The sequence below is a fragment of the Mustela erminea genome, chromosome 1, assembly GCF_009829155.1.
Source record: "Mustela erminea isolate mMusErm1 chromosome 1, mMusErm1.Pri, whole genome shotgun sequence".
NCBI lineage: Eukaryota > Metazoa > Chordata > Mammalia > Carnivora > Mustelidae > Mustela > Mustela erminea.
Window position 1 is genome coordinate 101,199,928 of NC_045614.1, and position 17,038 is coordinate 101,216,965.

The window sequence follows — 17,038 nt, forward strand, 5'->3', positions numbered from 1 at the left end:
CGGCTCGTTCATAATGCTGCCCCCAGCACCTTGGCAGACTGAGCTGAATTTAATGATGCCCGTTTCATACTGCGCAGACATAAAAATATTTTCACTGCACAAAGGTAGGGATATTGAAGGGCATGTGAAAGCACTCTGTAAGCTGGGACTCGCTCCACGTGCAAGTTATTAGTACTACCTTCGTTAGAATGATTGATAGCTAAATGGACAGGAAGTTGTAAATGTGTCTATTTATACAGAATTTCAGCTCCACAGAATTCAACAGCTTTCCATCAGCACAACGGCGGCGCTTGTGTGGGCTGTGGGCCAAGACACGGCCCCTTCCCTCCCTTTATGAAAGAATGCTGACTATTAAGAGGAAGGGGCACCCTCGGGGCAGGCTGGGGAGGAGCTGCTAGAGGAGAGAGGGGCACCAGTGGCTTGGAAGCCAAAAGGGACACGAGGGGAAGGCCTGGCAAGGGCAACAAGAGATCAAGAAGGGCAAATCCCAAGAGGCTGCCGGGTCTGGGCACAGTCTGGAGGGCGGAGGGCAGAGTCCAGCCGGTAGAGAGGCGGCTGCAAGCAGGCAGCTCCCACACGTGATCTGGTTGTGCAAGGTAAGGAGGAGATGGGGAGGAAAGCAGACAGGATATTCTGAAGATGGGATCTATCTGCGTACTCTTCTGACTGAAGACAAAGATTCAGAAGAGAGAAGACTTGGAGGGAAACAGAGGGATCGAGGGAATGGCAGCTCTAAAGAGGAGAAATCACAGCAGAGAGAGATGAGGGAGAAGGGGAGGCAAGCTGAGCGGGGAGGGCTGTGGCCGGAGTGGGATGCTCAAGCTTCCAGCTGAGTTGAGAGAGGCTGAGGGGCTCCATGGAGCCAAGTTCAAGTCAGTCCTTCACCATTTACTATGTCACCTCAGGCAAGTCCCCAAACCCATCTGAAGATCTGTTTCCTTATCTGTCAATGAGGATAATGTCTTCCTCATGGAAATGATGCCAAGAAATACAGTGCGGTTGTAGGTAAAGCCCTAACTCAGTATCTGGGGCATGGGGGTGCTCAGGAAATGGGCCAGAACTGCTGTGAGCTGCCACCGGAGCCGAGCAAGCCAGGCACGTGGACACCAACGCAGTGGACAGCGTCACGGGGAGAGGCAGGGACGGTGGGGTTGGTGGGGGGAGCGTGAGGCAGCCACCAGAGTCTTTGCGTAATGAAGGAATGGCCAGGACGTCAGTAAGTGACAGGGAAGGGGAAAGTCAGGGCTGGTGCAACTGGATGGTACACCCTCGAAGGAGGGGAGGGGGTTGGAGGTGGAAAGCAAGGATCTAAAGGGGGCTCTGAGGAGCTGGAAGACTGCTGACCACAAGAGGCCAGCCCCTCAGTCCCCACCAACTGTTCTCAAGGCCCACCTGTCTCAGCAAAGAGCGGGGAGTGGGGACTTACGCAGGGGCTCAGAATGAAGACGAGCCTGTTTACCACGGAACATAGGAGGTGGGGAATGGGGAAACGTTTCCCAGGGAAACGCTGGGAAAACAGGGTCATGCAGTGTGGTGAACACGTGGCTTCCAGAATCAGAACGCCTGAGCTGGCCTCCAGAAGCTGCCACTTACCAGCAGTTACTGATGTTTAACCCCTCTGTATCTTGGTTTCCTTACTGTAAAGTGGGGCTGATTAAAAATGCCTCCCTCGTTGGGTTGTCGTATGCGTTAAAATTGCCTACTCAGTCAGCGTTTAGCATATAGTAAGTGCTCAATAAATGCCAGCTAGCTTCCGCATCATTGGTGCTATAGTGGGAGTACAGGAGGAAGGGAGCTTGGAGCAGATCTCAGAGGAGAGTAGGGGAAGTACTTTCTGGGAGGCTGGGTCCAAAACTGCCAGGGTTAAAAGCTCGCATGAGTTACCTATCCATGTCCAACCCAAGGCGAGAACACCCAGGACCTGGTACAGGTGCTCAGCAGCCTCCAGAGCCTTGGTGGGGAGCCTGACACCGTAAGAGTGCCCATGGCTCTGTTGGGGTTGCTCTCTGAGGTACATCTGAGGCAGTACAGGGTGGCCCAGGAGGGAAGCTGCCACTCCCCCTCATCCCCAAGCTGGACTTGGACTCTGGACCTGCAAAGGACCCAGGCGGCCATGGAGTGACCTCAGAGGAGATGCCTGAGTGCCGGCGGGCTTGAGGGAGGAAGAAGTCAGCCTGAGATGGGCAGAACCAAGAAGTGATTCTCTTCTCCCCATTCTCATCTGGCGCAGGAGCAAGGGGTCACAGCCAGGCAGACACCAGACCCTCAGGGCACAAACTGTCTCTCCACAGCTGGTCCCCAAATAGTTTCCATCCAGCTCTGGAACACATTGTGGCTACCCACGGCAGCAGCTCCAGTCCTTGCCGGGAGTCCACTCTGGCACTCCAAAGGCTGGGGAGTAGAGGGAGGACTAAGCCCTGTTCCCCTTCCCTTTCTCCTGGTCCTGCCTCCCTCCCTCCCTCTCTCCAGTCAGTGCCCCCCACGCCCCCACACACAAGCAGACTGCTTTCTCACTTCCTCTCTTTTCTTCCTCTCCTCACAGACCCAGCACGCCCCTCTCTCAGAGCTCTGTCTGCCCCCCAGTCTCCCCCCCTCTCAGAAGAGACAGCCTGTAAACAGGAAGTGGTGAGAGGAAAGAAAAAGGGGTGTGTTCTGAAAATTTTCTGCTCATTTGGGTGGTTTGTGTCACCAAAGTCGGGTCTTGAATTCTCCCAACAATCGGCTTAAAAAGAGCAGGAAACCAACTGCCAGCTTTATGTGCTTCCAGTCACCCGTGTCTGTGAGACGTAGGGTCCTGACAGCGGCCGAGCCAGGGCACCACAGCAACCAGAAATTGTCAGTCCACAGCACAGCCCACAGTCCTGCCTCCTGTAACCCGGCGGGGGGTTGGAGGTGGCAGGGGTGGGGGGGTGGGGTGAGGGGACTGTCCGGAGTCCCGGCTCTGAGCCTGTGGACACACTGCAGACAGGCCCTTGTCACAGACATCCAGGCACAAACACGAGTCATGCAGGACCAACGCCAGACAAGGGTTGACCTCTCTGGGGCCAAACACATATCCAGGCTTCCAGAGGGCACGGCCTCCCTGGCTGGGGCTTTTCAAGCAGGAAGGGGAAATCCCTCCTAGGAAGTGCTCTCTGTGCTGACAAGCAGGTCCGTGTTACATAACAGGCCCTCTCACGTCCTCAGTGCGTCCCTGCCGCGCCCGCGCCTCCCACTGGTGTCAGGGTGTCTCTGAGTCTGGTCCCATGGGAATCCCCTCCCACTACTTCAACTTTCCCTTCCGTACACTGACCACTGTTCCAGAAAAAGTAAAGAATGGAGAGTTTTGAAATGCAAATGATCTTGGCCTGGCTGCAGGCACTTCAGCAGGTGCCTCACCTCACCTTCAGTGGTTAACTGAATAACCCTCTGGACAGGTCCCTCTGGACAGGTCGCTCTCGACAGGTGTACCCTTGGCGTCACAGGCTTTCTGAGTCCATGAATGCGGTGCTCTCCTGCCAAGGGCGGTCACTGATGGAAGAATGTGCCCTGGAAGAGCTGCTCCCCAATGAGAGCACGGCGTGGCCTTGTTCCACACCAAGCCCTGAGCTCAGCTCTCTGACCGGCTCCGTCCTATCCTTGTCACTCAAGATGCCTTGGAATGGCTCACTCTGGGGACGTCTTTTCTCAGTGATACTGCAGGGCTGTCTCAGCTACCTACTTGCTGTCTCTGGGCCTCAGTCCAGTTCCCTCATCAGGGAAAGGGGGATCGCGCCTTGTCTACTGAACAGGATCGGGGAGTTTCTGTGCAATGTGCCACAGAGAGGAGACGGCTCACTGCCTTCAAGCGATTTTTCACTGCATTAAGACACCAAGCCATGCTTAAAGTCTCCTAACCTAGAGAGACCTCATGACTACTCACGGGAGGCAGGCACCGTCTAAAGCACTTCACGTGGATCAGCCCTTCCCACGGCCGTGTGCCACCCCTGATTTTCAGGGACGGAAAATGAGGCACACAGAGGCCACATGAGGCCAAGTAACTTCCCCAGAGCTGCAGGGCAAGTAGGTGCCAGGGCAGGGATCTAAACCTGTGTTTAATGTGTTTAACTCTGGAGCCCACATTCCTAACCACTACCGTACGGCTTCTGTAGCACAACCCAGTCGTGAGTAAGCGACACAAGTTAGAACAGTACCTAGGATAAATGCTCAAGCGGTCCAGGGTAGTAGAGTTGAAAATGTGCAACAGGCTCACCCCCAGGCCTGGCTCTTTTCATTTTTTGAAGATTTATTTATTGATTTTAGAGAGAGAGGGAGAAAGCACATGCAGGAGGTGCAGAGCGGGAGGGAGAGAATCTCAAGCAGATCGTGCTGAGCATGGAGCTGTCATGGAGCCCAATCCCCGAGACCATGACCTGAGCTAAAACCAAGAGTTGGACATTCAACAGACTGAGCCACCCAGACACCCCAAGAATGGCTCTTTTAATCTCTGATCATTAAACCCCTTGGCCTCTTCTGTAAAGTAAAGGCAGCAGACTGGGAGGGCTCAACAGTTTCTCCCCGACTGTCATAATACTGCTGAAGGCCAGAGCAGGGAGAAATCTGGAGTGCTTGTATGGGCTCCAGGCTCAGCTATCGGTTCTGAAATAGTAGAAGAGAGAAGGCACTTTGGGTGCACAAAAACAAAGCTGCATGAGATCATTCATGAAGATGAAAACACTGCGCAGCCAGGAAAGGAAGTATCCGAGGAGGAGAGATGTACCAGAGTGGGAACCAAGGGCGGGGACACAGATCCAGGCCTAGTGTATGTATATAGGTACGGATGGATGGACAAACAGACAGGAGGGAAGGGAGGATGCCTGAGGATGGAGGAAGGAGGCCTGACTGTTAGACTAAGGAGTTTAAGTTCATCCTTTAGCTCCCAGATGGTCTGACAACAAACTCCTGTGGCTTGAGGTCAGCAGAGAGCCTCACCTGGAGGCAGCGTCCATCAGGCTGCCTTCCCACAGTGCATCTGCCCCTCCCCCAAGTCAGGTTCCACCACAGGGCTTTTGTAAAATGTAAACCGTGATGATACTCTGGCGTAGAGCCCTTTCCTGGCTCCTCATCACCTGTAGCCCAGCTTTTGCATTTCTATTTTGGGGACCAGCATCCAGGCCTCCCCTTGAGTCACCCCAGCTTCAGGCCGCTGCAAAACATGTACGAGGTGCTGAACACTGGCGTGTTTTGGTTTGCAGCAATCACCCTGCAGGCAGACCAGGAGGGTGGTCAAGGAGATGGAAAGATGAATTTGGAAGAAATATAAGCGGTCAGGGGACAACCTGGTGGCAGACTGAATGTAGGCAGTGAGGAGAAGGTAGGGAGAAGGCCGATTCCTGGGTTTCTGGTTGTGTAAAGGGGCGATGAGGAGAATGAGAACCATGGCCGGGAGGAAGAGCTGGAGACCCGTTTGAGCCATCGTGAGACTGAGACGCATTTAAGACACCCAGTGGAGATGTCAAGAAGTCGAGAGGCCGAAAGGAGCTCAGCAGCGGGTTTGGGCGACGGGACAGTACGGGTGTGATGAGGGAGAGGACGGCCACACCAGCACTGAATGGGTCGCTAGAGGTGAAGGACCCTACAAAAGGGACTCCAAGTGGTGGCCGAACAACGCGAGAGAGCATTTCAAGGTGGGCGTGGCCCACAGTGTCCACGGCCGCAGGAAAGTCAAGACAAAGGCTGAAAAAGTCTATGAGCTGTAGTAGCACAAGGCCGTTAGGGATCTGGGAAGACTGAATCCAAACTGGACTGAGGTGAGGGCAGACGGGGCGGGGACAAATGTTTTCAGAAATACAGCTACAAATATGGAGGAAAGAAAGGGAAGTAAGAAGTGGGAGGTTAAGGGTTTGTCTTTCTCTATTTATTAATTAATTTATTTTTTTAGAATGAAGAGACCTGAGCATGTTCAAGAACGGATGGAAGACTTCATTAAGAGGAAAAGTGTAGATATAAAATCACTTATCACATGGACAGATTTGTTTATTTACTCATTTGCCTCAACCCGTTAGCCTGCAAACCCGTACAAATCAAAGATGGGTGTTTTCTTTTTGTTTGCCCAATGCCTAGAATTGTCAGGCACACAGGAGATGCTCAGAACATGTCGCTAGAGGCTGGGAACATCATCAGGACAGGCCTGAAGCCCTGAGGGAAGACATCCAAAGCTGTAAATTAGAAAGGGAATAGAGAAGTACTGTTGAGGTTTACGAACTTAAATGTGATTCTTGAGGTATTTCAAATTCTTAACACATGTCCAAGAAATCCAGAGATTTAGAATACCATGAGGAAAAAATGGTTAAGAGTTCTTTTTCCTTTGACAGGTCATGGTCACAGTCAAGCAGACGTCACAAGCTTTGCACCATACTTTTGCTCTGGCATACCGTTCAGGTTTCTCCAGCCAAAGGCTCTTCAGACACATGAACAATGATGCATCCTTAGTCTCAGGGCTAGCTGCTCCTCTGTCCTTGGCTTCGTGTCAATGAACCAGCCCTAACAAGGTCAACTGATGGTGCTTCCCAAGGGGCAACGTCCTGACAAGCCCCTCACCCTCTGTCTTCATCTTGGACCATATGTTGCATTCATGTTGTATTTAAACAGCAAAATAGGACTGCCGCTAAACAAGTGAGGTGATGGTGCTTTTAAACTAAGCTTCTCCAGACCTCAGCATTACGTTCTGAGATGACAGCATTGGCCAGAAAGTTAAGACTCCATTGTCAAAGGCAACAGCCCTCTCAAAGGATGCCTCTGCCCTTCTTGTCTTAGCACCCGATTTCTCAAAGCTGATGCCTGGCTGCCAAGTCCCTTGAATTACTATAGCATTTCACATGAAGATGGCAAGGAAAGGACTTGGTCTCTGGCCCAATTTACCAATCACAGGAGATTAAAGCAATGGATGGAAGTGGAAAAATCTGTATTCTTTAATGAACTCATCTTTCCAGTTTCAGAGAAGTCTGTAAACAGCTGAGTGAGATGAAGCATAGTCCTCACAGGACCCTAAGGAATGCTGAGTCAGAAAGAAAAACAGAGGGCCTGTGGCCAAAAGAAACAGAGGCTTCTCAGATCAACATCTTGAATCTGGCTTAACTTGCCCAATCCACCTGGCAGGCACTTCTGGGGGAATGCCAACCACATCTGGAGAAACATGAATTTGCTACCCTCTTGATCACTGCAACAGGATGAGAGGATTACTATTTTCAACCTGGAGATCCGTCGTGTTGTGGTTGGCTAACAGTTGCCATGTTCCACCCTCATATGGCCACTGTTCAGAGTCGGGTGCAGCATTCTTAATGGACAGAGCTGGTCTGGAATGTCACATGAGTGGGCCATGCTGAAGCTTGGCTGCCAGCCCAGCCAAGCCACAAGATGGCAGGAAGCAGCTGCCCAAGAATACCCCTGAGGGTTAGGGGAGGTGGGCTTTTATTGGGTCAAGGCATTGGGTCAACCACTGGTGGGAAGTGTGGCCAACAGGGCCAATCTTCTCAGCCAGTCTCTTTCACTTGGGTCGGATCAGTAACAGCCACATCAATAGCCTGGTAGAGTAACAACAACCAAGTGACATCATTCATGTCAAAAGTGGTTTATAAATTAGAACAGGCGAACAGAGGTTCCTGTCAGGAAAGTGGGTTCAGCATAATCAATAACAGACAGACACGCACTGAATACGAAGAGGAACACTCTGTCTTCCATCAAATAGTGGTCATAAAAGGATGGGTACCTCAGCCAGTCCCTTGGTTCATGTGTGTCCTTCCTGATACATCCTTATGCAACCCAAACACTCACTTAGGAAAGCAGACACTAAATGTTTCCTAAAATTTTGACTGAAATAAATAGCACTGATTAGGTAAGACTTGGAAACTGTGGGCTCAGTGCTTGGGTGGCGGCGGCAGTGAAGGCTGGATTGGTAATTCAGAGGTTTGGGAAGGGCCCCGTGCTAATCAACATAAGTAAAATTAGGTAGAAATGAGGTAACTATTTATTTGCAAGGTTCTCCTGGTCGGAATCTCTAATCAAGAATCATATGGGTCACCTGGGTGGCTCATCTGAACAAGTGTCCAACTCTTGATCTCAGCTCAGGTCTTGATCTCAGGGTCATGAGTTCCAGCACCGCCTCGGCCTCCACCCTGGGCATGGAGCCTACTTAAAAGAATCACAGTGACTTTTAGTCCCAGTTCTGGCTCTCAGTTTCCCCAAGTGTAAACCGTTAAATAGGTAATACAGGGACGCCTGGGTGGCTCAGTTGGTTGAGCGGCTGCCTTCGGCTCAGGTCATGATCCCAGGGTCCTGGGATCGAGTCCCACATCGGGCTCCTTGCTCGGCGGGGAGCCTGCTTCTCCCTCTGCCTCTGCCTGCCTCTCTGTCTGCCTGTGCTCGCTCGCGCTCTCTCCCTCTGTCTCTGAAAAATAAATAAAATCTTTAAAAAAAAAAAAAAAGGTAATACAATGTTGATCCACTGGGTGTGACTGACAGTATTAGGAAAGGCACAAGACACAAATAATTCCACCATTTTGTGGGAACATGATGAGAGCAAAATGCTAAAATAACATACTAACTTGGGAAGTATATTCCTTTAGCTTAGGAATGGTGGGGTCACCTGATCAAAACTTTTCGGGGAAGTGGTTGTGAGCTGGAGTAATTGGAGTGGCCCTAATTCTCTGGGTCAGAGGGCAACAGGCAGGGGTTAGGAAGATGTCCCAGACAGAGGAAGCCAAAGCTGCAGCAGGTCAGACTCCGTCAGAGCAACTTCCAGACACCAGGGAGCGTTTGCATCTGGGTGGTGTACTTGGGTCAGTGTTCTCAGAGCTACGGACACTCACCCCAAGCGAGAACAGGATTCCTCCATCCAATTCCACCCCAGCCCACCAGAGGCACTGAGCAGCAGAGGCCTATAATCGATTATGTCACAGTTTCCAAATCAAGACCAAACTCAAAGTTACGGCTCAACAACCCAGAAATGAAACCAACCCTTTAAGTGCTCAGTTTTAACTAAGAATGGTAAATTGTCTAATGTGTTATCCCAATAACATCCAAAAATTAATACCACCCATGACTAAGATCTTATTTTTTGCATTCTCATGGTCTTCCTAGGATTTTCCTTTGCTTTTTAAGTTTCATTATTCATTATTCATTATTTCTTTCACAAGCCAAGTGTCATGCTCTTAAGGATCAGTCCTGAAGTTCAAAGGCATGCACAGGGTCCTCACCACAGGGGCTGCTCTTGCCCATTTTCCTTTTTAAATAGAGAGAGAAGGGCAGTGAGGTGTGGTCCAATGCTTAGAATAGTCCATTTTTCAGAATCACTGGTGAATTGTTGCTTACGATCTTTGTAGAAACAAAATCTGGGCAGTGAGCAAGGGCAGTAAGAAAACTCCATTCCCAGAGCTAAGCTCAGAGCATGGAACAAGACAGGTTCTCAACACGGCTTCCCAATATTCTCTCCCTTGTCTCTCAAGATCTCATACAAGTCTGCATGGTAAAGGTAGAAGCATGAATGATTCATATCCTCATTCCTCAATCCAAGCAAGTTTCTGAGAAGTGGAAAATTCTAGGGGCAATAAACAATGGCAAATTAATTCAAGCACCCCCAGCTCTGGAACCCTGGAACCCAGCACAACACTTGGCATTTGAATGGTGCTCAGTGAGCTGTTACTGAATGAGATGAAATCAGCAACCTTCCTAAAACAAAATGACCTGCAATCAGAGATCACAGTCTCCGTATCTGTAGCTGCACTAACATTGGGTACTTGCTATGCTCTGGTTTTCCCAAAGAACTCTCTCCAATCACAAGCTGCAAGAAGCTAGCTGACCTGAGGCAAGCAGTCCAGCATATCTGGTACAAGAGGCTAGTCTGAAAGATGTACTGTTTCCTTGTAGAGCTAGGCCCTAAATCTTGGTACCTTTCTGTCTTTCAAGTGAACTTGAGCAATGTCTGGATATAGTTGTAATTCTTAGAGAATTCTTGATCATGGGGTGCCTGTTGAGAATTTATGAAACCAGCCTGTTTTATGCCATGCATTCATGCAATCTCTAGAAAATACATATATTTTGTATTCTTGTATTTGCCATCAGCACCGGGGTAACCATCAATAAACCGAGCAGAGATTGATATATATTGCGAAAACCTGAAGAATTTTCTAGGCTCTCCCACCTGAGGCGCACAGTGGTAGCAATTCCAGCAAGAGGCCCCTTTCTTAGAACATGGAATGTGTCATTTAATTTAAAAGGTAATTTTCGAGGCCTTGGTTGTGGAGGTGTGTTCAAAATGGTCCTCTAATGAACCATTTACAAAATATGCAAATTTCGATGCAGTGGCAGAAGGTACAACGGTGACCACAGGCCCGGGAACGGCCACCGCAATACTTATGCTGAGTGTGAAAAGTACACTTCTGAAGAAAAAAGGGATAAATATGGTGAGAAGGACTTTTATAAACATAGCTGGATAACTACTGCCAAAGGAGGTGTTTCATTTGGCAAGAATCAAGAAGTCTAAAACCAGGCCTTAATGTCAGAGGAGCCTGTAACTGGAGAGGAGTCACAGAGCCTCATGAAGCATTCTGGAAACCACCCGCCCAGACCTGCCTGGCTCTAGCCACTGGCAATGATGCCACTACCGTGGCTCCCATTGTTTTATGTTTAGGAGAGAACTCCAGATGCCCCTTAGCCTCTGACTACCTGCCACGTATTAAAAGATTTATGTATCTTTACAAAAATCTAGATTAAGAAGAAAAAATATATATAAAATAAAAACTGGATGAATGGCCTATTAGAGGAAGTAAAATATTTGAGACTCACTTAGATGTACTTTTGGGGTCTTGCAGTCACAAGACCAAAAGGGCTCTGTTCAAAATTCCATATCCTATTTAAGTTTTCCCAATATATGAAACCCAAGAAGTAGGCTGACCGTTAGCGAGTTACTCAGTGTACCCTAGTGCAGTCATTCGAAGTATGGAGGGTACTGAAAACTTCAGGGCTGAGACTGATTTCAACAGTTTACCACAACGGAATAACTCAAATCCCAGGAAATGCACTGTTTGGGTATGGTAACCAGCAAAGAACAAGGTTGGCGCAATCATCTTTTATTCCATTAAGAACAACTAAACAGACCACGTCCTACTTCTGTTACAGGAACAGAGGGATTCTGAAGGGTCAACATTTCATGAGACGCAGAAGAACAGAAACCTCACAGTGGCTCCCAAAAGCTCCCTTTGCACACACAGGGACAGTCTGTGGACAGACTAGGTTCCGTTGCCTCTAGAAACCAAAGGGAAACACAACAGCCCTGAGTGCACACACACTGGTGTGATGTGTGCCAAAACTCGTAACAAAAGCTGTTCAACTGCTTCCGGACCTTAGTCCGATTGCTCCACTACTAACTTTTATGCCACACATGTTAAAACCTGGGCTCTCTCGCATTCCCCCTGAGTCTCCTCTGGGGGGAGGGGGAGGGCAATGGGACAAGGGACTGTGAGCCTCGAATAGACAAAGAGACCAAGAGAGAAGCGGAAGGAGCTCCTCCAGGATGTCCCCACTGCCAAGCCTGGCCCTGGCACTGCCAGAGCCCCTGCCTGAAGACAGACCACAAGCACACGGCCCCTTGTGGCCCAGGCTGCAGGGAGAGGGGCGGGAAGGACTGTGAGAGAGTGCTGAAGTCAGCGGCTCCCGAGGCTCTGAGTCAGCACCTTCCAGACCAGGGTGGCTGTTGGGAAACAGACTTTCTCTCCCACAAAACCCCACATGCAGCAGCAGCCCAAGAGCTCGAAACCCATGGGCACGGCTGCGGAGCGGGAGCCCCGAGCTGACCACGTGTGCCAAGGAACTGGGGGCTGGAACCCAGCACCCACCCGAACACCGCTGCCCCATGAGAGACAAGAAAGGAGGAGCGGGGTGCTCCATCCATGTGCAGGAACTAGTCCTGCCTGGAGCCAGGCTCAGTCTAAAGTCCTTACTAAATAAGCAAACACAACAATGACCTCATACCAGAAACTGTTTTCCCCACGAAGACTTGGATAGCTTCATGCTTCAACTAGCTGCTGCTCTTCAAGGGAAGAGGTGGAGAGGGTAATTGGGGTTGCAGTGGAAAGAGAGTCGAAATGTTCCAGTCAATGAGGTATCAAAGTCATTCAACCTTAAGGGCTGCCTAGGATATTATATTACCTGAAAAAAGCAAGACACAAAATTGTACGCAGACACAGACACACTAACTCAGGGAAAAAGAAAAGTTTGGAAGGAAAGATACTCACCTATTAAAATATGACTGACGGAATTATAAACAATTTATTTCATTTCTTTCTACTCTTCTAAACCTAAGAATAATTCTGCAGCTATGTGAGCGAGCACAGTTTTGGAAGGGAGGCATTGTGAATCAGTGTGGGAGGAAGGAGTTCCTCCAGGTGGACCAGATGGTCCAAATAAATCCTGGTCACCAAGAAGGAGGCAGACAAAAAGGATGGACCACACATCTATCGATGGAATCGTTTTTCAAATTTTCTTTAATGAGTGTGTATGGCTTTTCAGTTGAGGGGGGAAGACATCCCACCCCAGCCTCCCTGAGATGTTAGTGACTAGAAGCACTGTGTATGTGGGAGCCTTGAAGGCTTCGAGAATCTCCCTTCTCTCTACGCAGGGACGTGTGAGAGTCTCCCAACCCCGCAGGACTGTGTGCGGTGACGGGAGAGAAACAGCACCAGGCAGAATTCTGAAACGCAAGATAACTCAGAACAGTGACTTCGGGTGGCTGAACAAAAAAGCTGGGTATTCTCTCAATTATGGAATATCCTTTCCTCCAAAATGACAAGCTTTCCCTGCTGAAGCCACTCACGCCTCATCAACCACGGGCCCTGCACCTCCAGGCTCTGCGCGGTACACAGAGAAACCCAACATCTGAGGCACGTAGAGGAGGCCTCTACCACGTAGCATGCCAGGTCCTTCTTCTACAACTTCTTCAATTTTCAAAAGAATGCAGAAACAAAGGGCAGTGAACCATTTTAAGACCGAAAACCAAATGTACGAGAGGGAGAGAACCGGGACAGTAAGCTGATGAATTACGGGGGCGGAATCTGCCCGCGTCAGCGGACTGAGAAGCCTGCGCTCCCAGGCCATACGGACACAGTACAGCACAAGCAGCCTTCTGGAGGAAGACGGATCAGAGGTTTGTTTTTGGCTCCTGAGGGGAAGGGAGGGACAGTTTTATGACACTATTTTCTAATACATTTGAAACAAGAAAAAAACACTGCTAAAAGCCATCACAGGCACTGGCAGGCTCCTTGGAGCTTTTATGGTGCTGGTGAAGGAACTGGAAGTCCACCCATCACACTGGAACTCCTGAGGCACAGCCTGGCGGTTCACGGCAGCAGCCCCTCAAGCCCTGCCCAGAGGTGGTGGCATGGACTAAGAGGGGACCCAGTGCTCGGTGAGCCAGGCTTCTGTGCCAGGCTGGGCTCCAGGTGCTGTCTACACACACTCTATGCTTCACAAGAGCTCTGAGCCCAAAGTGACTCAAGCAGCAGGTGGTGTTACTGGGTTTAAACCCAGGCCTACCTGATCCTAAGGACTTTTTCTGCTAACTCAGTTAGAACCATCTAGCAGGGGCGCCTGGGTGGCTCAGTGGGTTAAAGCCTCTGCCTTCAGCTCAGGTCATGATCCCAGGATCTTGGGATCGAGCCCCACATCAGGCTCTCTGCTCAGCAGGGAGCCTGCTTCCCTTCCTCTCTCTGCCTCTCTGCCTACTTGTGATCTCTGTCTATCAAATAAATAAACAAAATCCTTACCAAAAAAAAAAAAAAAGAACCATCTACCAAATCCCAGTCTATTGTCTGAGGGCAAGGATCCCTGTTCCACGGTCAGTATATCAAATCCCAATTCTTCCACCCGTGACATTCCTCCATGACACTCACATGCCCTGTACTTTCTGGAGCAGTGCCAGTTGTGAACATGCTGGTCCCACTGCTCCCGTGGGTGCACCCCTACTTGCCTCACTGTGTGGTCCGCCCCAGGAAGCCTCTCACTTACTGATGCACATCGGGGGCCCTCTCAGCACTTGCTCCTTCCGAAGAGGGACCGGTCATTGCCCCCCAGGGACAGGTCATTTAAATGCTCTGATTTGCCTCCCATGATTCCGCTTTATCTTCCCTATAATACTCAAAGTATTCGAGGTGTCGGTGGAGGCCCGCAGCAATACTCCAAGTATTACTTTGAGTATTACTTTGAGTATTATAAATACTCAAATATTACAAATTAATACTCAAATATTACAAATTATAAATATTACAAATACTTCCCAACTGGAGGACCACTCTCAAGGGAGGAATCCCAGCAAAGGAGAATACCCCACAGAAGGAACCACACTCCTGCCTATAATTGTTCCATTTGCTGGGTTTGCAGGCAGCATGGTGTTGGAAGAAATGCCCCCCGCCTCCCCTCCGCTGCTGAGATGTGATTTTACAGTATCTCATCGGAATGCAACTCTCAGAATGGGAACTGCCAAACTGTAATTTAACTGGAATCCATGGAAAGTCTTATACGTAGATTAAAAAGCTTAAGTGCTCAAACAGGACACAACAAAAACTGGGCTTGACTATGGCTCACTTGGAAAATTAAAGCCCTTCAGCTTTTGGCAGTGAAGTTAAAGACTGCCTCAACAGTATCATGTGATTGTTTAACAGGAGAAAAAAGGGAAAGTGGGCATCCTGTTAGGATGTGTTAATGTAAGAGGAACATCCAGATCACAGAACTGTTCAGCGGAACTCTCCAGAATGACAAATAACATACTCAGGGCTGAGAGCACATTTAAAAAACTGATGGAGTCCTCAGAGGAGGAGACCTGGTATCTAGTGCAGAAAGAAAAGAGAACAGAGAAACATAAAGAAATTTTCAGATGTTTGACAGGCTGTCTAGAATGGGAATCAGTGGGTGGAAATGACTGAGACAACAATTTTCCGTTCAGTCAAAAGAAGCTTCCAAACCATGTCTGTGGAAGGCAGATGATGGCCCCCCAAGATAACCGCAGCCCAATGCCCAAAGCCCATGTCTGTGTTACTCTGCACGGTAAAGGGGCTTCACAGATGTGGTTAAGTCAAAGCTCTCAAGATGGGGAGACTCTGGGATTACCCTTGCGGGTCCAACATAATCACAAGGCTTCTTGTAAGAGGGAGGCAGAATGTCAGAGAAAGACATGGGACAACAAACCAGAGGTCAGACTCAGAGAAAGATCTGAGGATGCCATAGTGCTGGCTTTGAAAACAGAGGAAGGGCTATGAGCTAAGGGATGCAGATGGCTTTTAGAAGCTGAAACAGGCAAGGGAATGGATTCTCCCCTAGAGTTTCCAAAAGGAATGTAGCCCTGCTGACACCTGGGTATTTGCCAAATAACATCCACAGTGGACTTCTGACTTTCAGAACAGTAACAGACACACTGGTGTTGTTTGAAGCCACTAAGTCTACAGCGACTCGTCAGACCAGCAACAGGAGACGAATGCAATGTCTAACAAGAGAATACCCACTACTGGCCCCAGTGAGCTCCCTGTCCCAGGAGGCAATCAAGGAGAGACTAAACACCTACCTGTCAGGAATGCCATGCAAGGTAGTCCCGGATGACCCCCACATACCCCTGTGACTCTGGGAGTTCTCAGGCACACAGCAGGTCCTCCTACTGTTGTATTCTACACACAGGTTCCCACTCCCAGGCCCAGTGGCAGGCAAGGCTCGCCCTTGCCTTCTCCCAGGAGGACAGTGGTTAGTTAGTACAAGGCACCCTTTGGGCGGGGGATGCCTAGTGGTGCCTGAGCCCGGCCCAGAGTTTTAATGTGCTCACAGGGTGCCTACCTGAGCAGAGGATCCCTCTGTTCCTGGCACAGGAGAAGTTGTCACACTGGCAGAAAGAACCGTAGATCTTCCCGAACTCGCTCTCGAAGCAGGAGCACTGGTTGCAGCTGCACTCCCCACGCCCACTGCACAGAGGCTTGCCCTCGGCTTCCCGGCACAGGTTCTGGTACCCGGTCTGGCGCTCCCTTTCCTGGCACTCACAGCGGGTGCCCAGGTGGCCGGGGTTGCACTCACACAGGCCGCACATGTAGGTCCCGTTCCCACTGCACCGGGTGCTGTCGGACTCCAGCCGCGCACTGCAGCCGCACTGGCAGCTGTAGGTGACCCCCACCTCCAGGCTGTCCCGGAACCCTACGGGCCGCAGGGTGAACGTGTGCTCCGTGGGCCTGCTGGGGCAGCTGCGGGCCTCCACCGACACCTCGAAGGACGCCTGGGTGGGAAGGAGAGAGGGGACGTTGTGGCATGGCCGGTCAGGGCCTCCCCACCATCCAGAGGCCCAGCAGGGGGGAAGCACCCCTGAGGTCCTCGATGGAGAGCCGTGGCTGCAGGCCAGAGGCAGACAAGGCCCCCCCAGATCCGCGAGCGCCCTCACTGTACCCAGGACGACAGCACTCAGGTGCGCCCAGGGCATGTGGTTCTAGCTCCCCTGTGTTTCTGCGTTACCCTACCCGCTCCCCTCTCCGTTTAGGAAGTCGCTCCTCCCACGAATACTTTCCCAGCATCCCCTCTGTGCCAGGCACTGAGGCAGCTGCGCCCTTGACCTCGAGGGGCATGGGAGCCCATGCACCCTGGCACCTGCCTGCCCCTCTGCAGAAAGGGTTCCTCTCCTGCTGGAGAAAGGACGAGAGGGCCCTCAGTCCCTGCCAGGGTGCCTGCCTCACCACGACACACTCCTGAAGGCTCCCTCTACCCCCCGGTTCCTGCTCACACTGGTCCTCCCAGCTGCACCCCTCAGCCCCAATCACAGCCCCGTGTCATCACTGATGAGCGTGCCACACACAGGGACAGACTTTTTCTTTCTAAGCACAGCCTGTGGAGAAGTGTCACTGACCCCTGAGCTGCTCACGGGTTGCCCCAGAAACAGGCAGTCAGGTGGGCGGCTGGGGATGGCCTCACAGGAAGACCCCATCACCTGCCCACGTGGCTGTGAGGGGAGGAGAGCACGGGCAGGCTCTGTGGGGTACTCCCAGAGGCAGAGCGCCCCTCCTCC

At 50.7% G+C, this 17,038-nt stretch overlaps 1 protein-coding gene across 1 annotated transcript in view; it reads right to left on the reverse strand.

Annotated features, from left to right (window-relative positions):
* Window positions 1-17,038, reverse strand: part of ITGB5 (integrin subunit beta 5) — a 112,856-nt gene that overhangs the window by 13,713 nt on the left and 82,105 nt on the right. Inside the window, exon 10 of the mRNA XM_032335703.1 lies at window positions 15,829-16,258. Coding sequence (XP_032191594.1) covers window positions 15,829-16,258 — 430 coding nt within the window. The remainder of the gene's footprint in view (window positions 1-15,828; window positions 16,259-17,038) is intronic.